At 41.4% G+C, this 27,038-nt stretch overlaps 1 protein-coding gene across 18 annotated transcripts in view; it reads right to left on the bottom strand.

Moving 5' to 3' along the window:
• RIMS2 (regulating synaptic membrane exocytosis 2) overlaps nt 1–24,003 on the bottom strand; it is a gene marked incomplete at both ends in the record, with an annotated part of 502,005 nt that extends 478,002 nt beyond the window's left edge. For all 18 annotated transcript variants that reach the window (XM_082312737.1, XM_082312730.1, XM_082312752.1 and 15 more), the window contains one exon: nt 23,834–24,003. In XM_082312737.1, coding sequence (XP_082168863.1) covers nt 23,834–24,003 — 170 coding nt within the window. The remainder of the gene's footprint in view (nt 1–23,833) is intronic.
• Nucleotides 24,004–27,038: the final 3,035 nt, after the last annotated feature.

The following is a 27,038-nucleotide window of genomic DNA, read 5'->3' on the forward strand; positions in this document are numbered from 1 at the left end:
CTTCCAGTTTTTCTTAGGATATCATGATAATTTCCTCAATGCCAGCATCGGAAGATGAGAGCAGACTGTAATTTAGTCTTATAATAAAGGTGTAAGACCACATCCTCAGCTAGTATAAATCAGCATCTTCCAAAATACTTTTCTGACACTCACTCTTCATCATTCAGGAGAAACTGCATTTTTCTCCAAGCTGTTTATCTGTGAATAGCTCAAACAGATCCCCCTTCTTATTCTCTTGCCTCGACTTGTGCAGCTACGTCTTCTTTTTTCAGTGGTTGACCCCTGACTAAGAGGGCAGTTGTCTGAGCCTGTGGAAGTGTGCCAGTACAGTAGTCCTGGGAGAAGAGCCCGACATGAAATTCAGATGGTGGAGGAAGCTATAATCCAGGAAACAGAAGGCACCTATTCTCAGGCCCCAATCTCTTCTAGAAAACTGTTCCAAAATTTCTCAAATTCTGACAGTTACAGTGACCAAAAAAAAAACCCCAAAACACAGGTGAAAGTGTGAAATACTGCTTACTTTTTATCTTAATCTCTTTGAATAATATCTGGTGATAAATGCAAAAAGAAAAAAGAAATCCACCATGTGTGTGAATTAGTAATTAGCTCCAATTATTTTTAAAGAAACTGATTAACAAAGATGCAGCCTTCAAAGAAATTTAAGGTTGAAATTGGTGTTAGTTCTAAGTGTTATTTACTATTCTCTTGTTTCATTTATAAATGTTTATTGTTGCTTCTTCGTATGTTCTCAGCATGAGCTCTCTTCTGGGTTGTCCAAAAATTAATGAAGGCAAACAGGCATATTTAAAAGCAGTTCCTTTAGGGAATGTCAATCACAGATACATTTTAAAATAACTTGTAGAAAGGCAAATAGTTACTACAAATTTTAGCATAACCCAGAGTAAATATGCACTTCTAAAACAACAAAAACTCCTGTGAGCTGCCCCCAAATGCTCACAATATAAATTAGATAAGGAAGAATAGGGAAAGGTAGGCAATTAAATTTGTTCGCTATTATTCTCTAAGCATGGGACTAATTTAGTTTTCTGAGGAGTTAAACAAGTTTCTTGCTCTAAATGAGACAACAGAAGGCTATTTGTTAAGTGATAACAATAATTAGAAGTACATCTTGTTTGTTGGCTGTGTTGAATACACAGAAAAGAATATTTAAACACTATAGAGTATAGATAATATCAGAGTTTTCATAGCACAGATTTAGCCCACTATGCTGTCAGATTCATAGAATGATGAAGCGTTGGTTCAGCAAGTGATTTTAATCAAACAGATAAATAGAATAAAAACAATTTAACATTGTATGCCCGTTCTGGGTGAAAACTTTGTTGGTTTATGTAGTTTCAGTAGTTAGTTGGGAGACTCCAGTCCCCGGTAAAGAGAGAGATAGTCAGAGTTAATAATAAGCTCTCACTGTACAGATTAGCTGGGCTGAATTGTTTTTCTTACCCAAGAAACATGTCAGATCACACATTCTTAACAATTCAATATTTTTATTCATATTTGTGAGAGCACTCTTAAGGCATAAACATTGTTCTGTAACAATTTTCCGTAGCCGACTGAAGAGAGGAAGGTAAAAGAGAGAAAGGAGTTACAGTCGAGATGATACCAAAAAAATCCAGACAGGAGAACATTCAAAATCCACATAAGGAAAGGAAGATACAAGGTTCAAACCTAGCAGTGATTCTGTTTTATGGAAGAAATGCAGAAATTTTCCACAAAGTGGAATTACTTTTTTTGACCCAGTTTAATCGGAAGTCTGGGTTTTCCAACAAGCCACCTGACATGCTGCCCAGAACTAAGGGTCCTGGAAGCCCCAGCTGTCTCTGTTGCTGAAGAACCGGGGACTGAACGACTCAAAGGATGCAGAATATGGCTTCCCAGCAGCCTGCTAGTGAGGCTGCCAAGGAGTTGGGGAGAGGAGCTGGCAGAAATTCTGGTGTCTTCCAGCAGAATCCAGATATCAAAACTCGTCTGGCTTCTAGCAGCACATGAAAAGTTCTGTCAAAAAAAATCCTGACAAAAATTGAAAAGATTTTTTTCATTACCTCAGTGAACATGCAAATCCCAACAAAAAGCTGAGAAGGTCTAATGAAGCCTTGAGTACATCCAGACCTTACTGAGGATGTGAAAACATCCCAAGGAGCCCACAAGAAGATAGACAGTTGTGGTACTTCTGCACAATACACCACAGTAGGAAATTCTATTGGTAGAGTTTGAAAATAAATAAAACCTTAAATAAACCCTTGAAAACTACACACAAAAAAGGTCGTTTCTCCTCTGAAGAACTTCCTAATGTCACTTTCCACCTGGATCTGCCTTTCAGCAGTAATACTGAACAAAACCCAGACACTCTTGCTTCAGCCTTCCTTCTCCTCACATCTCCTGAATGCCATATTTGATACTTCATGCCATTCCTACAAAGAAAAAAGTCATTGTAGGAGTGGAGTAATGGTTGCACTGGACAAAAACTGCCTATATCATAGAAAGCTCTTACAAGGAATAAGCACAGCAGGAAAAAAAGGGAGACAGTGAAAGGAAGTCTGAAAGAGAGACAGTGAATGAAGAAAGAAAACAAGTGCTACCCAGTTCTTGCAAAGTCAAAATAGACATACTTTATCCTTAAATATTACACATCAAATAAAATCTTTCCCTGATGCCATTTAAAAATATACAAGGAATTTTTGTTCCCATTTTAAACAGAGAGCCCTAGAAAGATAACCTATATTGAAAGCGAGTGTTAGACCATAAAAGAAATTGAAAAATACAGGGAATATTCTGAGGCTCACTGACGAGATCAGGAATGAGTAATACTTTGTCACAGATCACTTCTTTGATCACTTCAAATGAAACCAGAGGAACTAATAGCAGCCAGATTTAGTGCTGTGGTTTCTCCTTTCCTTGCCCTTTTTTTCTTTATTTTTTTCCTTTTTTTCCCTCCAATGTTATATTACCTTTATTTCTGACCCAAAGAAATTTATGGCAGTGAGCTAAATTCATCCATCATAAATGTCCTCACAACAGATAGCCTGACTTATAAAAAGATTTTTTCTACTGTGTATGAGGCCTGAAAGGACAGGTCAAGTAAACCTCACCTAACAGTATTCAACAGTAAAACTGTTAAAATAAGAATAAATGCCATTATTCACTATTAGACTAGAGCTAGGGGCACAGCAAGCTAATTGCTTCATTACAATGGACGGATTAGATTACTGAGTGAAATGATTATCAAGTGCACAGTCATGGGGTCATACTGGATTCTTCATTTCTCCTGGAGGCACAGTTGTACTGATGGTAAAGAGTGCTTTTAAAACCTTAAGTATCCAGGAGGCTGCACTTTTTCTTTTCAAATGAGGACACTGTCACTCTGATTCATGCTTTAATCATTTCCTGATCAGACCACTTCAACTTTTTCTAACGAGGATGAGAACACATAACTTGTATAAAATTCAGCAACCTCCCTGTCAAACAAGAATAACCTGGGAGAACATACCTCATCACACACTCCACGGTTAAAAACATCACTGCAGGGCAAACCACAGATTTTGCTGCTATAGATACTGCTATACTACACAGATAGTAGATACTACAATGCAATACACACTGCAGGTGACGGAATTCAGGAGAGGACTTCGGATGAACCTAAACAAATTTTTCATTGTGCATCAGGACCCAGATATCCTCACCTCTGAATCATCCAAACCAGCTATTTTTTGTAGTATGCCATGGCTCTCACCTGATGCACACAGCGATGCTTCGTTTTTGTGGAAACCAGGACACACAGGAACTGGAGAGAACTGGTACACACTTTAATTTTGTTCTATTATGGAGTAAAACCTCGAAGTTGAGTTGCATATCTGGATCCAGAGAACTGGAACATGTACCAAGCTGCAGATATTGGGAAATGTATTCCAAGAAACTCTTGGATTCTCAGTATTGAGAACTGTATTCTCACTTTGGAACACAAGTTTTGCAACTACTTATTTTCAACTACTAGACTGAGCTCAAATTCATATGCCCCTTGAAATGAATGGCCCACCTTCCCATTGAAAACTTTTTGCAATAATGACATCCTTCCTCAAGGACAGAAAGTAACAGAAGCAGAAGGAAGAGACAAGATGAACACACTAAGATATGAGTCTCATGGATGATGTGCGTTTGCTCTATTTTTACTAAAAGCCCAGAGAAAGGAACAAAACCTACTTGTGCTGCTTCAGGGGCAACATTTGTTCAAGGCTGTGAAAATGTATTTTGGGAGTGCAAAGGGATAATCTAAGTCAGATTTGTGCTTGTTTCAAATCACTTCCTTCTTTGTGAGAGCGCAGACAATCCCAAAACTTGCTAGCAAATGTTAAGGTCAACTCCCTCCCCACCTCTGCCCAGGGAACACCCACATGGCTGCTGGAGACGCAGAGTAGCAGGCCTCCTTCCTGGCCCTGAAAAGAGCTTTGTATCCCTCTTCAGCACAGTCAGAAACAGGGCTGGGTGATTTCACCGTACGTTCAGCATTTTGGTGTCATTCTTACAGGCGCCTTGACTCAATCTATCCGCCTTCTGAAGAATATAAATCAATCTGCTCTAACTCAAACTGGATAAAACAGCTTATTAAAATAAGGAAACATGGGAAAACAAAACTAGTGTAGAAATGTAGACTACAACTTCCTTTAAGTGTGTCTGACAGATTGAGAGAGCACAAGTAGGTTGTAGCAAAGCAAGAAAGTGAATAAGCAAATGAACAGAAACCGATAGCATCCAGGCTCTCGCATTTTGACTGGCACGGCTGTCTGTCACAAGCAAATTCAAAACAGCACTTCAGTTTGAAATGGTGCAGCTGACAGCGCAAAAAAAAGCTTCAGCTATCAAATGCCAACTGTTAGAAATAACATTAATTAAATATGCCCTTTTCAAATTTCTATACTTTGATTCTTACTTGACTAAACTGGATAAATTTAACTACAGACAGGAGTTAATTTTGTTAGCACCCATGAAGACGTATTCCTTTAGCAACAGACATATAGGTATTTGCCACCAAAAAGAGCTAAAGGAAAGATATAGGGACAAGATAATTCAAGACAATAAGACAACTATTTTTGCATATTATCTACTACAGACAAAATAGCACTGAAGTGTTTTATACTGTAGCACAGACAGTACAAAACTTTCAATCAGAAAGATTTTCTTAATGAGACCTGAAAAGATATTGACTTGTTATTGCTTATTTTTCAAAAATAATTGTCATTTTTCTTAAAAATCATATATACACATATACAGAGGACATTTTATATTTCTAGTATTAGACAAATGCATGTATAATTTCTACTTTGCACTTTATTAAGTAAATAGCTTTCTTTTAGCTTTAAATCAGAATTATTCTTCAAATATTTTTAGATTCCACAAAAATTTGTATAAAAACTGATTCAAGTAACTCAAATAGTGAGCATGCTCTTAAAGGCTAGTTAACTGGCTGTGAGAAAGAGAGAACAAGAAGCACTGAAAGCCCTATTGTCCTCCCTTTATCTACTGCAAACAAATTAAAACCTAAAGCTGTATCTATATACAAGATGATGTCATAAGCATAGATATCAAGTTGCAATTTCCTTCAGCTCCCTTTTTATTATTGTAAGCACAATACTTGCTACACATGTGATCATTCTTGAACTTTAACCCCAAAGCTTTATCATATTTGCAGAATGTACACTAGTTTCACTGTTTATTAAAACGCTAACCTTTATACCATGCGTATTCCACAAACTGATGTTACACAAAAGTATCTGGAGGTAGAAGAGTAGCCCAAAGATGCATGAGATTAACAAAGTAATTAAGATTAATAAAAAAAGAATAGAAAAGAAAAAACTCTAGAAGCAATAGTGAACACAAGAAGTGCTGACACTACAAGGCTTGCTAACTTTTTCACTACTTTGTAAGTTCATTTTTAACAGGTACAGTGAATAGCTTGATTAATTTCAATAGTTATAACAGATAACCGTCATTTTACTCTCTTGCTAGGGCATTCTGGGCAAATTGCCTCACTTTTCTGTATTTATTTCACAGATTTTATCCACTTATCTACATCTAGTGGAACACTACACATTGTGATGTTTATCCACTTCTAAGAAGGGAAAACATTATCAATCTTTGAAGAAATTACCAGAAAACACCTTACTGTCTAAGAATAATAAAGACATCAGCAAAATGTTAGCAGCCAATCTACAATCCATGCTTTCAATACATACACCTCCAGCTCAAGCAGTATTAACAGTAAAGGTAAGAAAATTTGGAAGCCTGTACAGCGATTAGGCCAACACAATAAGGGTCCTCTGTATCAAGGGAGAACAGAAGAAGTCTTACAAGACCAAAGAATACAATTCCAAAGTGACAGAATGGGGTTTTATTTGTTTCAAGATTTCCCCAGGATGGGCACTGCATTTCACTTCAGATTGCTCTTCTCTCTGCTATTCCACAGGCAACAACACCAGTTCAGGAACTACAAATTCATCGCTTAAATTCTACAGGCAGGAGCAAGGCTGTCTGCAGTCTCTCACTCCCGCATGGCCATTATAGGTTTTGACATAAATGATGAGGAATAATGGGCCTAATTTTTTTTCTTTGACAGTAAGATTAAATCAGAAGTGAACTAATGACATCAGTAGACTTATAACAGAATAAAAGAATGCAAGTTAAACCAAAATCAGGTTCAATCATTTTATTATGGAAACAAAATTTTCAGGGAAGCATCACAAAAAAAGCTTTAAAGTGTTTTATTTGCCAGTGATATGGTCTAACCTAAATATTTTCTTACAAGCTCCATCCATAAAAAATGAGTTGGGGAAAGTGTATAATTTAAAATTAATCTGTATTAAAATCTATAAGACTGACAGACTTAAATGGTCATCTCCCAGAACACTTTTATATATAAAATGGAGAGAAAATTACAAAAAATTGGAAAATCCTATCTTGTATAACCTAAATGTAAGTAAAATTAAAAATATTAAACTGGCACATATAATTTAAAACATATTTGGAGCACTGGAGGAAATATATCACTTCTTGGATGGAAAAAAGGTCTTGTTTAAGATAAACATGCCCTCCATACTATCTTCCTTTTTCCAGAATAATTCCATTATCATCTCAGATAGATCTCTGTCGATGTTTCATCCTCATTTTCTACAGAGAGAAACATCTAGTGTAAGTGCATCTTCTTTACATACAGCATTAGGAAGAAAGACCTTTTAGTATTTCATTTTACAATAACACAGGCATTCAATCCAGCAGTACAAACCAGTAATGGAGTCACTGTAATCCAGTCAGATACTGGACATTTGTTGAACCAGCCACTGACACAGGCTGAACATTAACCTGTGAAAAAGTAAAAGCCTACTATACCCTCCAGAACTGTGTGTCTGATATTTAGAGAAAAAATGTTCAAAAGGAAGTTAGTTTTAATAAAATTGCTGACTCCTGAGTGACTATGGCATTTTTAAAATGTATAATTTATTCATATTTGGAGGTAGCAAATTATTCCAAAAAAGTGGGCTTTGATTTTGAAAGGAGGACTATCACACTCATTTGGGGGTATAACACATGTTATCACGTTAAAATATTGCTTCTGTAGTAATTTTTACCAGCATTCCAGAGGCAAGGCGTAAGAAAGGGGACAGCTGTTTTATTTTTCAATAAAATGCAGATCAAAGATTACTGTTATAGCAATCCAAGAGAAAAACAAAAAAAAACCCAAAACATTTTCTAACCAATAGTTGAATATAGCTCCTAATGAATACTGGGCTAATATTAGCAACCAAGTAGTACAAAATAAGTGAATATTTAATAGTCCTACATAATAGTCCTAGTCCTAATAGATTTATTTCTCTTCTGAAAGAATGAAATGTCCCTCTAAATATAGCATTGCTCAAAAATAAGACAGCTAGGTAGGCATTCAGAAAATTGCTACTAGCGTGGTAATATTTTTAATTGCTATATTTATCAAACGGTCATTTTTTCACAAAATTCAGTTAAGTCAATGAGGCCACATATCAAATGCACAAGTAAGTCTGCAAGTCTATAACTTAGCAGAATCAACTACCTTTATTACAATTAGAAAAAATGTAAATGCTGTGATGCAAGGTCTGTCTTTTTCTTATGTGTTGGCATAGACAATAGCAATAGTAAGTTTGCACGTTGTGTTTCTCTGTGTAATCTCACAAACTTTCAGTAGTTCATGAGTTCATGATGCTAGTATATTGAAATTCAATTATAATTGTTGTCATCTACAGGATTCACTATTTAAAATGGAGTTTCAACAACAGATTAAATTACAACAAAATTATTTATATGTCCTCTTTTTTAAAATATCCATGTAGCCTATATTTCAAGTAAACTGCAAACAAACTTAGAGCCAAAGCCATCACATAATTTGAACAACCAGAAGATCTTATCTCCATACAAAAGCTGAAATACTAGGGGCAAAGCAGCTCTCCCATTATTTTACACAATAAAAAGAGTGTCCGGTCACCTGTGAAAATATAAGAGCTTGTGTGTGCAGCAATTACAGCTAGGACCTTTGCTACACATCTTGCATTATTTATGTCCCAGATCACACTGGAAAATGCAACAACACAGCTTTTTAAAGTCCGTTCACTTAGCCAGCTTCATCTAAGGTAGTTCCGCTCTCCTTTCTTTCCATGTCCTATGAGCTGAACGAACTTATTCCATTATGTCAGAAAAATTAGAGTTTTAAAAGTGTCTGAGAAAACCTGCATATGCTGTTTGATATGGAGACACAAAAGCTAGTTCTACCTGAACTAACACTGGCAATGGTCTTCCAACTCCAGTTATTCAACAGCAAATTTTTATGAGCATTTTCTTTGTTTTCTTCACAAGAAAAACTCCGAATACTAATTTTGGCTGCATTGACTCATAGACCTCAAACAGCATCTTCAAAACCAGAAACGATTTCCTAAGTGTTGACTGTTGCTTTTTTCATGACCAGTCATTGCACACTCTGGAAATAATGGTAGAATAAGTCCATTGCTCCCAGAAACTCCAAAAGTACTGTAGCTAATCTCTCCCAGCCCCTCAGCTGTGCTAGCTCAGCAGCTTGCGGGACTGTACAGTAACCCAGATCAGCTCCTTTTTGTAGCTTAAAAAAATGCTCTGCCAAAATGGTGAAGGGGAAAATACTTTTCATTTGCTTAACTTCCCTGAAGCAGTTTCACTAGATGGTTCAGCAGACACTTGCACCAGGGCCATGATGGTGTCACGGAGGCAGGAAGGAGCAGCTGGGCTGGTGATGGAGCTGCCCGTGCTGCACTGACAGCAGAGAACTGCCCAGGGCTCTGGACCTGAATGTAGCCCCTCAGAGCTTCCTTCTAGAGAAGCCTCTCTTTCTCTTGCTGTGTGCATTCCACATGGAATGCAGGACGGGTGGTGTCACTAGGCTCAAGTTAGCCTTTGTAAATATATTTGCAAAATACTTCGGTGGGTTGACCTTGGCTGGCTGCCAGACACCCACCAAGCCACTCTCTCATTCCCCTTCCTCAGCAGGACAGGGCAGAAAATAAGATGGAAAAGCTCGTGGGTCAAGGACACAGAGATCACTCACAAGTTACCATCATGGGCAAAACAGACTCCACTTTGGGAAGATTAATGTAAGTTATTGCCAATTAATAACAGAGTAGGACAATGGACATATAAACAAACCTAAAAACACCTTCTCCCAACCCTTTCCTTCTTCCTAGGCTCAGCTTCACTCCTGAATCTTCTACCTCCACCTCCCGAGCAGTGCAGGTGGATAGGGAATGGGCATTGTGGTCAATCTATAACATTTTGTTTCTACCGCTCCTTCCTCCTCACACTTCCCCTGCTCCAGTGTGGGGTCCTTCCCATGGGATACAGTCCTTAATGAACTGCTCCAACATGGGTCCTTCCCACAGGCTGCAGCCTTCAAGAACTGCTCCAGCATGGGTCCCTTCCATGGGGTGCAGTCCTTCACGAACAGACTGCTCCAGCGTGGGACCCTGAAGGGTCACAAGTCCTGCCAGCAAACTTGCTCCAGCTCCTCTCTCCACAGGTCCGCAGGTCCTGCCAGGACCCTGGTCCAACGCGGGCTTCCCATGCGGTCACAGCCTCCTTTGCGCATCCACCTGCGCCGGCCTGGGGTCCTCTATGGGCTGCAGGTGGACATCTGCTCCACCGTGGACCTCCATGGGCTGCAGGGGGACAGCCTGCCTCACCATGGGCTTCACCATGGGCTGCAGGGGAATCTCTGCTCTGGCGCCTGGAGCACCTCCTCCCCCTCCTTCTTCACTGACCTTGGTGTCTGCAGGGCTGTTTCTCCCACATTTTTCTCACTCATCTCTCTCACAGCTGCTGTGCAGCATTTTTTATCTTCTCTTAAACATGTTATCGCAGAGACACCACCAGTGTCGCTGATGGGCTCCAGCTTTGGCCAGCGGTGGATCCATTTTGGAGCTGTCTGAAACCAGCTCTGTCTGACATGAGGGCAGCTCCTGGTGTCTACTCACAGAAGGCACCTCTGCAGCCCCCCCAACACCTGGACACGTAAACCCAATACAAATACATATCCCGTACCGAAAAAGAAGTGATACAATTTTTAGTTACGAATCTACTAAGTTACATGCTTCCCTATAAATTCTTATGTAAGTCTTCATTTATTATGGCAATATGAACCTAATTATGAATTAAAAGGCAAAGAATAATTGGGTTAATGGGCAAGAGTTCAATAACAATCCTTTCCTCCCTTTGTTTCACACACAGAGAAATTTTTTGAAGAAAAATTTTATTAAACTGAAACTAAGGCTAGAATACATTTCATTAATGTAAATATAGACACTATTATGCAGATGTTCAAACTATCCCTCAAAAAGATACTAATGATGACCAAACATATTCAGCAATGGAAATGCACAGTAGAGCTCCTGTATAAACCTCCTTCCACATCATGATAATACCATTCAGTAACTTTATAAATACTGAATAAAAGTTATTTATGTCCAAGATAGAAGTTATTTAATGACCATTTCCCTCTTTTAACACAAGCCGCCATCTTTCTTGTTGGCAGCTTTACTGAACGCCCAGCAGTACCAATAGGAGACAAGAGCTGTTTTAAAATAGGTCATCATTATTAAGGAAGAGCTTAGTCTTACTTGTGTTAGGAACAGCAGTCCCTTTGAAAGACAAATTTTTCATGGATTACTATAATAAAAGATACCTAAGCCCTTGTCAAAGCAAAACCTTGTGGCTATGAAAAGTGACAAAAAATGCTACCAATTCTAAACTACCCTTTCTTATTTAACCTAAGAATAAAATTAGGAGTATATCATTCAATTATTTCAATAATAACAACAAAAAATATACAACAGTGCCTTTACTTATTTAATGACCCACTGAACTAATGAATTTTACTGGTAAAACTTTTCAGGAAATTCTTTCGTATTGAAAGAGTAAATGTTATAGTTTGCGAAGTATATTGTATATTCTTTATATGCACGATGGTTAAAAACAAAAAAAAAAAAACCAAACTGATTATTAACTATTGAACCATGACTCAACTTCCATAGTGAAACTCCAGTTTCAGTGAATGCTTTTTTATTATTGTTTTAAAGTGTTATTAGGCAAAATTATAAAGTCTAAACAAAGGCACTATTTTAACCCATATTCCTTTTAATTAATTAATCTCTTACTTGTAAATAACTGGTCCTATTGAGTCAAGAAATAGTTATTTATGTCTGAGAAGTTAAGTTGGGGCACAAGTGTCAGTGTGATCATGGCCTAATTCTACAATTATTATCACTCTTGTTTGTGCAGAACAAATATGACCATTCACAGTAATAGATAAAAATCTAACTAAATGTTTATTTTGCCTTTCTCCAAAGAAAAGCTTCTTTTATACAAAAGAATATCTGTGTTATAAAGACTTTTCAAATATATAACTCAGACCAAGTTTTAGACAAGAACACTCGGTAAATTCTGCGGAAGACATGTTCATGTAAACACTACAAAGTAGCTAAAAACACTTATCTTCCAACCATGCCTAAATAAATTCAAATTATATAAATGCATATCAGTACTCAGCTATAGCCCATTAAATTTCATTCATCTTTGGCCACCTGCATGTTCAGATATCAAGCAGATAGAATAATTCAATGCTTTCAAATACCAAGTACTTTCTCTGTACTCTGCTGTGAAAATACCTTTTCTTGGTGCAGTGCCTTCACAGCACCCTCTACAGCATTTTTTCAGATAAAACATAAACAGGGCAGGAAAAAATATATTTGGATTTTCTGATACGTATTTTTAAACATGGAAGATGATACAATTTTTAAAAAGAATTGTGGATACTAGGTAAAAATACAGTTTTCTTTAAATCATATTAGGGTTTTCCTTAACTTTACAACCTGCTAACTTTTGAATTTTCCTGGCATTTTTGGTAAAGTTCAGCAGAATAATTAAAATTACTTCTTCACTTGAAATGTCTTCTGATGTGATGTATATTAACATGGAAGTAATATCAGCATTTGAGAAATATTTCCCATACGGTTAAATTTAGCTCCTCAAACCTACCACTTATATGTAAATCAGACTATCAGCAAAGCATCCACAGGCATAATTTTACAACCAATCCAAAAAGCCAATAAATTACTAAAAATCAGAACAAGAAGATTCATTCTAGTCATAAATTAAAATTAAGTTCTTATTTTAAAATAGTTCATATTGTTTACTGCGATATTTCATATCTGTAATGTTACAAGCAGTTTGAAAAAAGTAAGATTTTCCCAAAGCATTTTAACTTTAGTACAAAGCACGTGTTTAATGAAAGTATAATCCTCAGCCTTCTAAACGTGACAGTGATGCTATTTTCCTAGCTGTTAGATAATACATGGTTCAGCTGTCACCTACTGTGCAGCAGTCAGTTACACAGAATGAAATGAATCATAATCGCAGTGACTAACCAAATTAATGAAAGCATGCTGAATCAAAACCCATGTTCCCAAACTGTCTTAGGGCCTGATTCAGCAAAAATATATTTGATTTCTATACCACACAGCATCTTCCACAGATACCTGTTTATCTAGGCTTTTAAAGCAAGAAAGTACTGAATTCAGAATGTATAGCAATTCAATAGTATGTTTTTAACAGACTACTATCAAAAGTGACCTATCAACTTGTAAATACACAGTAGCTAACTAAATATTGTTAAAGCAATGGCTAACTGGCAGAAAAGAAGAAATTCAAAGTATAGAAGATATTCAAAGCGTATGTTGAAATCTCTCTACCTTCCATTGACACACAGCAAAAGAGAGATAGTGTGTGAGTTATGGAACAAAATTATCAACTTAAATTGAGTTTATAGAGTTTTCTTTGGGTCTTAATGTTACACTGTTTTAAGTTTACAAGTAGTAGACAAATCCTGTACTTGTAACTTCTCATCTAGCAATCAGACTAGCTTCAGCTATGAGATTCTATCTTCTGGCTTAAAATATCCACTAATAATTCTTATTGGTGAATGGCATGTGAAGATTTTCTTTGCAATGTACTTTTGTTGATAGGTACACTTAATCCCACATGCTGGAAAGATCTTGTATGCCAGGGTATTCTTTTAGATCTCAAGGCTTTCTGAATTTAGTATAAAAGATATACCAAATACTAAGACTAACCTTGGACTAGAAGGGAAACATACTCAGGTTCCCAGCAGTGAGTCTCAAATAATAAAGATATGGATAAATGAGCATGCCCTAATTAATAATTGATTGAAACATAAGCAAAAGATGCAGATTGACAAACAGGCTTCTAAAGAAATCTAGAGAACCATAAAAGTCAGTTCCAGTAGAGAAAGTGGTTATGGCATTCTTATAAGACCAAATAGTGAAGAGTTACTCTCAAAGGCAGAACTCTGAGGGTGAGATTCAACTTAACTAGCTCAAGATGTCCACAAGGTAGACCTCTACATCTGACATATTCACTCTATCTTAAGTCCGTAGCCAGAAATAGGCTCTGCAATTCATCCGGCCTATTTGAAATGTCTAATTTAAGATGAGATGGATCACATCCTAAAGGTACCTCTTTATTTCCATTTGCTTTAAATTGAATCTAAGCGATTTCAGATATAGATGTCTTACACTGTAGATATTCATATCTGGTCAGAACAACCCCAGCGATTCTCTGGGCTCGATCCTTAACCCAAGCTCTAAATGTTGGAACACGGGAATAACAAAGATACCAAAACTGAAACAATCATTTTCATTAACCAAGCAGTTCTATGAGTGCTGAACCTAAAGAAGTCTGATTTCATGAGGACTCACAGCTCATGATTGATTTATTTTGATGTCTGTGATTGGTTCTCCCCTATAAGGACTCCTTCGTATGTAATATGGTGTGAGCAGACTTTTCCACAGTCAGGGGCATAGACAATCCCTTTCCACTAGCCGTCTACTTGTTTTCATTAGACCCTTAGTAATTAAGTATCTTTGGGACCTCAACTTTTTTGTCAAATTTGTTGTAAGTCAGCCAACAGCTTCCACAGACTGAATAAATATAGCAGAGCACGCAACTGTTTCTCTTACAATAGTGTAGCAGTTATGCCTTTCCAAGGAGGTGCAAGACCGCTCTTGTAGACCCTTCTCAGCTTGAGGAGACTTGAACACAGCTCTCTCTTCCCTAACGAACAAGTTATGGGCAAAACTGGAATAAGATTATTCTGCATCCTACCAGTGAAGCCGTACAACTGTGCAGTCAGGAACGTGAATGTATGGACAAGCAAAGAGAAAGTCTAAATAGGTCTGTGATTAGGATACTTTCTACAGGCAAATCCTCGTTCTTGCTCCAAGGGCTGTTTGTGCATTTTATTTAAGCACTCTAATGCAAAATTCATAACAGGCATCTGATACAGACAGAATACAACTCAACAGGGATGAAGACAAACCCTATGCATAGCTGAGGTAATCAACTTCAAAACACAAAATGAGGAATGACTGATTCAACAGCAGTTCTGCAGAAAAGCGTGTTGAAGGTATAGTAGATCACAAGCTGACCATAAGTCCATAATGCTATATCACAACAAAAAACCCAAACACACACAACTGACTGTACAAGGAAAGCGTTCTGTGCAAGACACATGGTGTTATCCTTGTGCTCTTCCCATAGGCTTTTGTTTGGAATACTGTGCCTGGTTTTGACCATTGTATTTCAAAAAAGATCAGTCAGAAAGTATATAAAGAACATCAATAAGAATGGTCAAAAGTCTAGAAAATATGACCTGTTAAGTCTACAGAAAAGAATGAGAATCCATAGGAGGAGATATGATCACATTTGTGAAATATATAAAAGGTTGCTGCAAACAGAAAAGTAACAGACTGCTCTGCATTTCCATTGAGAACAGAGTAAGTAGCAAATGGCAGGAAAGAGATTTAGGTTTAACAGTAGCAGAAAAAATCTAATGGTAAAGATAATGACTCTAAGTAACTGAGACAAATTATCTAGGGAGTTCAAGGAACCTCCGTCCTGGTTAGTTCAATAGTTGGATTTGCTGTTCTCGCACCTTTCAGTAGTAAACTATCATTTGAAAAAACTGTAAAAGTTTCATACTGGATCCAAGAGCTTTACCCTAAGATCTGTTTGGCCCACTCCTCACCTTCTCCTGTGTAGGCAGCGCAGCTCTTGCAGAGCTGATTAGCTCGAATTCTGTGTTACGTACCCTTGCCTCGGCCATGAAGCCTATTTATTTCACTGGCTAGGTGGGCCCTCACAGTTGGGAATCACTAGATTAGAAAAATAAGTGTCAGGAACTGCTGTCTTATAGTTGGTCACACCTCGAGGCAAAGGATGAATTGGAAGACCTCTTGAGGTCCCAACCAGCCCTATTTTCTATTATTCTATGTGCTATCTGGGCTTTAAACAGCCTTAAAAGCATTATTTCTCACTCATCCTTTCTGTAAAGAGAAAAATATATAAATGCACCAAGAGTTAGAGTAACAGTATATCAAAAAAGATTTCTTGCTGACACACTGGAGTACCCATTTCTGAAAAGTTATATGAAAGATGGTTGCAAAACATTTTCCAAAAAAGGCTGACTGCTTCTAACTCACAATTTTATTTAAAGGTCAAAACATTTGATGTCCCTCATATGCTTAAGATAACACACATTCTAAAGAAAGACTGCCCTCACAAATACATAGAACCAAAATGCCACTTTATATTCAAATACCTAGTAATGCTATATGACCTGTGAGATATTCTATGTACAAATACAATATAATATTTGCTATAAGAAACCATTCACCTTAAAAATATTAATGTTAAATAAAGAAAGAATAAGTTATCAGGAAGTATGTAAACAATTTCATATGATATTTAAGATGAAAGAACCAAACACATAGAGACAGTAAAAAAAAAAATAACTTTTTTATGTTTTATTTAAAGTTTAAACATTTTCTTTGTGAATTTTCTAAGTAGGAGCACTCAGACTGTTTTGAAACACAAGTTCAGCTCTTGCTAACTCCTGCTAGAACAAACAAGATATCTCACCATGGTTTTAATAAACAAGTTTAAAGTCTAAATCAAAGATATTCTTTAGGCTCTCACATCAAAACTTCAAAACTCCAAGAGATACGTAGACTCCCCTATCAAAATGCGTTAATTTAATTTCAGTTTATCAAAATGCAACTAAGATCACTCTGCAAACATGTTTAGGCAGAGAAATGTGATGACAGCTGATATTGAATTCAAGAGTATAAAAGAGCTGTCTTCCACCTTCAGTGAAAACAGTAAAGAACAGTATAAATTACTTTGAACACTTACTCTCCAAAAATTATATGTATTAACTTCTTAAATGCACTACTACTCCCCTATACAATCTTGTACTGTTACATTAACTCTTATAATCTCAGTCCTGACTGACCCTTTTGCAGCTTCAAGACAATACTTTGGAGAAACAGCATGAGGAAACAGTCAAACATACTATCATGCAGAAGCAGCTTTTCAGCACAACACCAATTCTGCAATTTCATTGTATCACCAGAAGTTTAGCAAATCACCAGACACAGTTGCTGGAGTTTACTGAGTTTACAAAAGCACTACCAGATTAGACACAAACTGTTGTTATTAATAAACTATAATATACCCTCAACAGACAGTTATACTTAAAGGACCTAACAGTTCTTCCTGTTACACCATGAAGTCCTGCAAAAGAGACAAAATCTAAACTCAGTAAGCATTGAAAACAATGTGGTTTGATTTGAACTTAAGAGTTCTAATACGAATTAATTTGTCTGAAAGACAACAGTTTGAATGCCATTTTTAAACAATTCGTATTTAAAGAGATTCTTCCTGCTTATGAGTCTAAATTAAGAAGACTCACTGTTGCTCACTTTTAAAGAGATTAGGTTGTCTATGATAACCTGTAGCTATTAACCATGATATAGTAAGACATATGATTAAGACAGCCCACATGATCTAATCTTAACTCAAAAAATCATCCCCACCTCAAAGCTCATTGTTAAGGTGTAACGTCTGTTGCAGTCAAACAAGTATAGAAGAGATCATAACTCATAATTTCTTGTGTTCTTTTGGGTTTTATCTCCCCAAGTTCCTGTCAAAAAAGCCATCAGAGAAGATGTTCAGAAAAAAGGAAAGATGGCAACACAAAAAAAATTTGTCTTGGAAAAAGCAGGCCTAATGGACTTAGAAACTTTCATAGCCTTCTGAGTGACTGTGAATACGACAGTAAAACTTTGAGGAAGCCAGTAAAGCAGAGGGGTGAGAGGTGACATTGAGCTGAAGAAAATTCCCAAGACTGTCAAGTCTACCTTACAGATAAAAACTGAACATTTATATATATGAACATTTATATATATGAACATTTATATACATGAACATTTATATACATGGCTATTTTCACCTTCCACTGGATTAAATTTCAAAATTCAAACCATTATATTACTTTTTCCTCCTTATTATGGAACTTTGAATACACTGCAAGTATTTTAAAACTTCATTGGCAGGGTAAAAACACATTTTATATCAGTTCTGTAGTAACCTATTACTTCGGTGTATTTTTGCACTTACAATATATACACTAATTAAGCTGTTGTTTCAATGGAAAAATCAATTATTTGACATTCTCAGTTATTTAGATGTTACCCAGCTCACAGATGCATGCAGACAAAATCCAGAATGGACCATTCAGCCCCCTGACCTCACTTCCAGAGGCCACTGAATTTCACCCAGTCACCACTTTCTAGGATACAGTTCCAGCACCTTAAAGTATGATCTACACTCTTGTCTTTAAGATGTAAAACTAAATGTTTAGTTTAAGATGTAAAACTAAATGTTCTCTTCTTTTTGTTTCAAAGAATGCAAAAGCAGATTTATTTGACAAGATTTCAGAAAGCACACACTGGCTGGTGTTAAATAATTATTTTTTGGGTTCTTTCTTTGTTAACTAAATCCTGTATCAGCTTTTCTGTTTTTCAGCCCCATATGATGTCAGGCCTTTCTACATCCAACCCATCCTGCTTGTACTTTTTGAATGCGGGAACATCAGCACTACTGCAGTCTTCTGAAATTTTACCCAACATTAACATTAGCAAACCCAGTAATTAGTGTAACTGCCAGTCTGTATAATCTCCAAATACATTCTGCTTAGTCACTAAGAGGAAGTACTACTGCTATTATTTGTAGACAGTGCCCAAAAGTGTGCTAGATGCTTTAGAGTTGTAAACACTGGGTCTTCTTGAAGAGCAAAAGGTACAAGCCATAACATCCTGACGAGTATTATCTACAGTATGAAATGTCTAAGCATGTGGTAAGAGAGAAGAGTAAGGAATAATGACAATTTTGAGAGAGGCCCAAAAAGCAGTACAAATTGTTAAAACAAAAGAAAGGGAAGATGATAAAGAATATTAGGAGGGAGCAGAGAATGAGGTAAAAAGGGCAGGGAAGAGGGCAGGGCAGGGCAGAGAAGAGAAGGGGACAGCTATCTTCCTCAACTACATATTTTTGTACAATTTCCTCTATCACTTATTTTACACCACATAAAGCTATAACTTTTGAAGTCACCTTGACCGTATATTATTTTCTAATACATAGAAACAAGCAAAATGATGAGTGGCATGCAATGAACTGTTTTGATCAGCACTCCAGATTCAGACAAAATGCAGTCTAAAGTTATGGAAGCATAACTTAAACAACTAACATTGCCTGGACCCCTAGTTTACTATCTAGCCAGAAGCAAATCTGCATAACTTTGGAAATTCCCATATACATATCTCTATTTTCAAAAAACAAACCCAATAATCACCACCTACATCTCTTTCATCCAGCCCTGAAATCCAAATCCTAAACATACATTGCTTTTAAAGCAGTGTAAATCAGAGTGAGTTGGTTATTTATAAAGCAGGATAATTATTTATAAAGCAGTACAATAGCTTTGTGAGGTGGATATTTACACTGCTGTGACTCACAGCCATCAATCTATCGCTTCCTCTCCCTCAGGCCCAGCATCCTGCCCCACATCTCACTCACCCACGGTGCCATACAGAGCCCACACAGTCTAGCTTCCCTGAGGTCTGCTTGTCAGAGATTTTGTTTCAGTCAGTGTAGCTACCCAATCTTTACCATGGCTGTGCAATCACAGACACAGCAACTGAGCACACGCAAGGCTGCAGTCAGTTGTGCCTTCCTAAAGCTTACTCTGGACTTGACGGTGGGGGCTAACGGAGAGCCACCATTCTCTAGCTAGCCCACCGTGTTTCCATCTGTCTTCTCCCCCTGGATAAAACAGACAGCAATGCCAGTTGACTTCAGCCACGCACACATACAAAAGAGAACTTTTATAAGGACCTCATGGTAGACCTGTGATGCTTTGCAAATATATGAAAAGCTGGATGATTTCCTAATGAAATATCTCTTGGGAAAACTTGTCTTTTAGTGAGCCAGATTGTCCATACCCCTGAAAAGCTGAAATGCATGTATTTTCAGAGCTGTGAGTCTGACTTTACAAGGACAATATTTTATCTTTACAATAGTTAGGCAAAGGAGCTGGAAACTCATGATACTGCAAATAGAAAAGTGTATATGCACACCACACAGGCTGAAACATAAGTCTTTACAAATAATGTCAGCATCCTAGCATCTTCTAAAAATCTTTTTTCTGTGTGCATTCTCTCAAGCCAGTCCTTTGATACAGAAATAAAATAAAAATGAAAAGTGAAAAAGCACAAGACTGATCCCATAAATCAATCCATATGGAAGAAACGTGCTATCTAAAATCTGTTAGAAAGCTGACACACGCAAAACTAGAATTTATAAGAGGAAGGATGTGCATAATGTAAAGGAAAAGCCATCATCAAAAGGTCTATGCTATAGGCATGAAAGTAAAATACCCACAAAGATAAAAGTTGAAAATATGTAAATATTCCTATAACAGCAGAAAAGGATTCACACCCAGTGTACAGACATAAATTCACTCTCTCTGAGTGTCATGCACTATACATATGAAATATGATGCAAAATATACATTCAATAACGTTGTCAAAAAGGCACCTTCTTAGTACGTGACATACAAAATGCACTCCAAGGGTCCCAAAAATTCCAGAAGAGAGACAGTGGAAGCAGCAGAGTTTGCTGCCCATCCTCCTTTTCAAAGCACAAGCTCTGCCACAGGAACACAGTGCACAACTGTAGCTAGGCGTATTTCACAGACCGAACCAGGCCAAAGGAGAGAGCAAATCTGGAAAGCTTCTGCTTTCCATGCCATCATGTTCCAGCAAATCCTGGCAAGAATTCATGCTGACCTGATCACTATTAGTTGCTACAGATTACAACTCAATACCATCTGCATTTCTTTTCCCCAAAAAGAGTAAAACAAGCATAAGGAGATGAAGTTATGTATCTATTTTAAATCCACACATATTTACCCCAGGGAGTGAAAGAAAAAGAATAAATAGTCCACGTTACAGATGTGAGTCACACTACTTAATGCACTTTTGGAAGATGCTCAAATACCACAGTGATGGGCACAGCAAAAGAATTTGAAAAGCACAAAATAGAAATAGAATGGAGAAAGGAAGTAGAGCCCAGGGACTAGCCATTCATACTGACACTCAATCACCATAAATTATCAAAAAAAATAAAGGAAATCCATGCTTGCCCCTTTCTACAATATTTGAACAGTTCTTGTGATAATATCTCTAAATGTCAACTCTTGTTTTCAGCATCTTTTTTTATCCTCCTATATTTCTCCATGGAATGAAATGACACAATTTTATTGCTTAGTCAGACAAAAATACCTTCCACTTCAAAAGGAGCTTGCCTTCGAGGAGAATTACACTTGAACAAAGACTGCAGGATTTAGCTCTATATTTATCTCTATGCAATAACAGTAGTTCATTCATATAGATGGGGGGGGGGTTCTTTCTTCTTCTTTCTCTTCTCTTGACAGAAGGAAAACGTGTGTCAAGAGAATTAAACTCAGTAATATCTATCTAAAAATGCAGAACAAGCTCTGGTATGACTTTGGTGGGGGTTGTGCTTCATAAATCTGTAGATGTTTTCGGAATAAACATGTACCTGATGGTTCAAGGAGCCACTTTAAGAAAAATTAAACTAGTGAGTTATTCATCTGACACCAAATCACTTCTCAGTATCCTGCAAAATACTGTGGGCCACCTATGCAAATTCCATTGACAACAGCATTTTCCTAAGAGAGCTGTTTTCGGCTATCCTTTGTGTGTAAGCTTTACGCCATACCATTTCTCTCACAGATTACACAGAACTCAAGAAGCAGCTTTAGTGAGACATAATGAGAAACTAAACTCCACATGAAGTTCATCCTTTATCTTTAGATTTGTCCATTGTCTGCCTCCAGGATTCTGAAGATTACAAAGGAAAACAGTTCTGTTTCATTTCTTAAGTTGATTTTACCTTGTCATTACTTGAGAACAGTTTATTCTTTATTTGTCAGCTTAACAGTTCAAGCTGACCCTAGTATCATACTGAAACAGTACTTTATATTGGATCATAAATATTACCATCTGCAACAGAAGTTGCCAGGAGCCTTCTTTAAAACTGTAACGCTATTATTATATATCTAAACTGCAACTTGAATAATTTTCCATTTCCTTCTTTGTTAATGATCCTTAAGAGTGCAGAAATTTTAGACAAAAATTTGCATTTATTTTGATGTGCCACACAATTTAGCAATGTAAAGGAGTCTAAATTCCTTTAAAATAAAAGTATCACAATAGCAAGCAAATTGTATAGCATGAGATTGAGAGGTAGTGATAAAACAAGGTATGGCACTTTATTTCCAGTGCTCACATTACACTGACATTCTTCAAAATGTTCACCCAATAAAAAAACTTTTTAAACAGACATTGAAATGTTTTTAGGAGATCACCTCACAGTTTAGTAGCTGTCACACAAATGATATCTGAAGTTTTCATTATGACGCTAACAATAATGCAATGAATCTTGGAAATAGACTTCCAAAGTCCGCAACTAAAGCCTGGAAGACAGCTTCCAGGTACTGAATGCGAAAGGCCAGCTGCAGTTAATATGTCCAAGACACGATACTAACTTTCGTATTAAAAAAACGCTTAGTGCTTCAGCTTCACCGCACCCATGTAAGTCATGCCCACGATATAGTAGCTTTGCTCATTTTTAAGCCGTTAGAAGCGAGCGTGATTACTCCGCCACGGAGGGAGAACAGTTTTCTGGAGTTTACTCGGTGCCTCCCAGCCAGGCGAGGGAAGGACACGGCCCACGCCGCCCGCGGGAGCAGGACCCCCGCGCCCCCCACTCGCCCGGCTGGGGCACAGCGCAAGGGGAAGCTCACGCCTCCCCGTCGCCCCGCGCCTCCCGCCGCGCCCGGGCAGCAGCGGCCGGACGGGACCCCGCGCCGCCGGGCCGGGGCCGCCCAGCCCCGCGCAGGGCTGCAGGGGCGGCGCCGCCGCCCACCGCTCCCGGTGCCGGAGCCGGGCGGCCGCGGACAGCTCCCGGTGCTGGAGCCGGGCGGCCGCGGACAGCTCCCGGTGCTGGAGCCCGGAGGCCGCCGACCGCTCCCGGTGCTGGAGCCGGGCGGCCGCCGCCTGCCATGGCCGCGCCGGGCGGGCGTCAGGGCGCCCCGCTTCCCCCGGCGCCGGGGCTCACGCTTGGAAAGAGCAGCGGGGCGGGGGCGGGCGGCAGACACGTTGTCGGGGGAAGATGGCGGCTGTGGCAAACCCACCCAGCGAGACGGCCGGAGCCTAGGCCCCGGCGGTCCCTCTCCGCCCCGGGCGGCCGCGCCAGCGCCGGGCAGGGCCGCCGCCGCCAGCCCGGAGCCCGCCGCGCCCCCGGGACGGGGCCCGCTGCCGCCGATCCGCCCCCTCCGGCGGCGCCAACCGCCGCCTCGACCCACCCCCCCTCCTCCCGGTGGCACACGCCGGGTGAGAACGGCACCTGTGCGGCCATGTTGGGCGCCTTGCCCCCGCCGGCGCCGGGGCGTGCGGAGCCGGAGCCGCCGCCCGCCCCGCGGAGCGCGGCTGAGGCAGGCGGCGAGCCCGGCCCGCGGCGCCCCGCCGGCCCGGCGGCCTCCCGGCCCCGTCTCTGCCCGCTCCCGCGGCCGCAGGTCCCCCCCGCCGTGCCCCACGCTCGCTCGGCGCCGAGCAGCCGCCGGGGCACGGCCGGCGGCGAGAGACACCCCTGCCCGCCCCCGGCCGCCCGGCTCCTCTCTCCCGCCCCGGCCGTGCCGCCCCCGAGGCCGGGGAAGGGACCTCCGCGCCCGCCGCGGCGGGCCGGGAGGACGGGGAAGGGATGCGCCCGCCCTTACTTGAGCACGGATTGCTCCTTCTCCTCTTCCTTCTTCTGGCGGTCCATGACGGCCAGAATGATCTTCCGCTCTTCCTCCGTGAGGTGGCTGAGGTCGGGCATCTCGGGCTGAGGAGCCGGAGGAGGCTGAGGAGCAGCGGGGCCGCCCCGGGGCCCGGCGGGAGCCGACATGTTTGGTGGGAGCTCACCGCCGCTACGGGAAGCGCTGCCCTAACTCCAGCGGCCGCGGCGGCACCAGCGGGAGCGGCCGCCGCCGGCGCCGGGAGAAGCACATACAAATCAATACCCTGTAATCAACCGGCAGCCTAATGACGGCCCCGCCGGGGAGGGGCGGGGTGGCCGGCAGCCCCGACCGCGCACCCGCCCGCCCGCCCGGCCGCCGGCTCGCCGAGGGCAGCGGGGAGGACGGGGACGGCGGGGCCCAGGGGGGCGAGCAGGGGGAGCGGGGAGGGGAGAGGGCAGCGCCGGGAGGGGATGGGCCGGAGGCGGGGTGGGGAGGGAGCGGGGAAAGGGCAGGATTAGCCGCGGGAGCGCTGCGGCTTGGGTGCGAGCGAGATCACCCTAACCCCGGCGGGCAGCCAGCGGGGAGCGGGGGGACGGAGCCAGCGGCGGGGGGGCAGAGGCTGCCGGGGGGGCGAGGCGGGGGGCGGGCGAGAGCGGAGCCCCGGCGCCCCGGGGCGCGCAGCAGCGGGGGAAGCCCCAGCGGGCGAGCGCCAGTCCCGGCCGCCGGCGGCGGCTCATAATTCCTCGCCGCCGTCCATGGGGGGGCCCGCGGGGGGCCGCGCCCGCCTCCCGCCGCCGCCGCCTCCCGCCGCCGCTCCTCGGCCGGGCCGCGCCGCCTCCTGCCGCCGCCTCGCTTGGCTGGTGCCCTCTCGGCTGCGGGATGGAGTCCGCCTAACCCATGGCATGGCGGAGAGCCGGAGTCACGGGCGGGGGCTCCGCATCGCCCCACCGCCTCCCCCAGCTGAGCGGCGCCGCGCGGGCTGGGAGGCGGGGGGCGGCGGGGGGCGGGCGGCGGCTGTCCTTATTTATTTATTTATCCCCGCACAAAAAAATGGACGCGATAAAAATCACGCGAGGAAGGACAAGGAGGAGCCAAGGCGCCGGCGACGCGCTGGGAGGACCGAGCCCGGCGGCCGCGGGGGGGCGAGGGGGAGGGCGGGGAGACGCTGCGCGGCCACCGCCTCCGCCGCTCCCGCCGCCGGGGCTGCCCGGGGGGCGGGCGGAGAGGGGCAGCCGCTCGGCGGGGCCCGTCCCCCAGCGCGGCCCCAGGGCGCCAGAGCTGGCGGGGGAGGGCCGGCCCCCGGGAGGAGGAGGAGGCGGCGGCGGGGAGCGGCCCGGGAGGGCGGCAAGGCTGCCACAGCCCCGTCCCCTCGAAGGCCCGACGGCAGCTTAGGCTGAGAACCGGAGAGCAACGCCGGGGGGAGCGGCGGGGCGGGCCCCGGCTCCCCCGGGCCGGGAACGGCACCGCTGCTGGGCCGCGCGGGTCCAGCCCAACAGAGCTGCTGCCCCACGATCGCCTACATAACGCCTGCTGGATGTCCTTCTGCCAACGCAAGGTGTGATATTTGCCCCAGTGTCCGTCTGGCAGGGTCCTCCAACCCAGAAGAGCGGGAATGGGGCACCGACGAGAGAAGGCTGGAGAAGGAAGTCCTCCTCCTGCCCTGGAAACTGGGCGGTGGTGGAATAAACATCCCAAAACGCTTTTGCTACCTCTAAATCCCCCACCTGAGCAGTCATTTTGATGGCAAAAAATAATTTCTGGAAAAAGAATCCTACAATACCCAAAATGCCATCCAGCCCAAACAAATGGGAAATAACCTATCCAAGGACGCTGAAGAAACAATTCAATCCAGATCTGTAGGTTTTCAATCTGTTTATAGACGGTAGAGTTCTACTGGCTGTTCTCTCACATTATGAGACATAACTCCTATTTCACATCGGTGTTGGATATCATGTAAGTGTATGTAGCGATAATAAAGTGGGTTTGTAAGGTTTAGTTTGCACAGTTAGAAATCTCCACCACAAATCATACATTTCTGGAGCTGGCACTATTTCTAATGGACTACGACATCAACCTACAACCAGGTGCAAAGGCCTGGAAAAAAGTAATCTTCCTCAAAGTATCCTGGTCCTCATTAGCTGTATTTCCACAGAGAATAAATTCTAGGATGCAGCTCCACTAGCTAAAGAGCCCTGCATGCAATATTGGGCTGAAGACATCATTCCTTTGGGAAAACAAGTTCTGGACGAACAGATCACCAGAAGGACATGATAGGTTGGCTGTGGTAAATCAAGTCTTAACGGTAATCCATACCTATTATCATGCACATATATTCATCACATTTTAATTTTGTCGAAGAAATGTCATTGACATCCGTAGCTGAAAGGCACCCGTTCCATTTTTCAATGTAAAATTGTGTATAATAGACCCTTTGTTATTATACATAAGCCATTGTATAGAAACTGAGCATACTATATTTAAGCAGCCTCCCTTATAAAATAAACTGTATGATTTTTCATCAAGTCCTGAAAGCATTCTGCTCTTCCAGTCCACATCACCTTCACCTTTCGGACTGGATTCCAGCCAGCTGGCTCTCACCCAGTTCCTTGTTTCTTCCAGGCACTAGATAAATCTGGCATCGAAGTCAAAAAGAGGAGGAAATGTAGAACTGTGTGTCATCAGATTACTGAAGATAGTACAGTCCTTATCAATCTATAAATGTTGAATGGAAGAATTAACTGGACTGATCCCTTTGGGAAACTACATTTTATCCTGGGGAAGTGAGGAAAGAGAGAAATCACTCAATCGCTTCTAAGAATAATTAAAAAGAACCAGACCACTTGAAAGCAATCTCTCCACCCTGTCAGGTTACACAGTTGTTTCAAAAATATTTCATGCCATGTCTCAACCATAAACACTAACAGTATTCTGACCATAGTTTTGGTTGCAAGACATCACTACAGTTCTTCGTGCGTTGTTTCTTTCATCTGAATTTCTTTCCGATGGATATTTACCTCTGAACTTTCCAGATTCACAGTGCCTGCTTCTGTAACCATTTCAACGCACCTGTGATTTTTCATCCACAAATTACAAATACCTACTCTCAGCACGATTGTAGAATTTCAAGAGCTTTCTTTTCTCCTTGGTATTTGCCCTGTTCCCACTAAATCCTGTACCATTAAGTGGGTAACTATAAACGAAC

The sequence above is a fragment of the Platalea leucorodia genome (assembly GCF_965183815.1).
Source record: "Platalea leucorodia genome assembly, chromosome: 1".
Taxonomy (NCBI): domain Eukaryota; kingdom Metazoa; phylum Chordata; class Aves; order Pelecaniformes; family Threskiornithidae; genus Platalea; species Platalea leucorodia.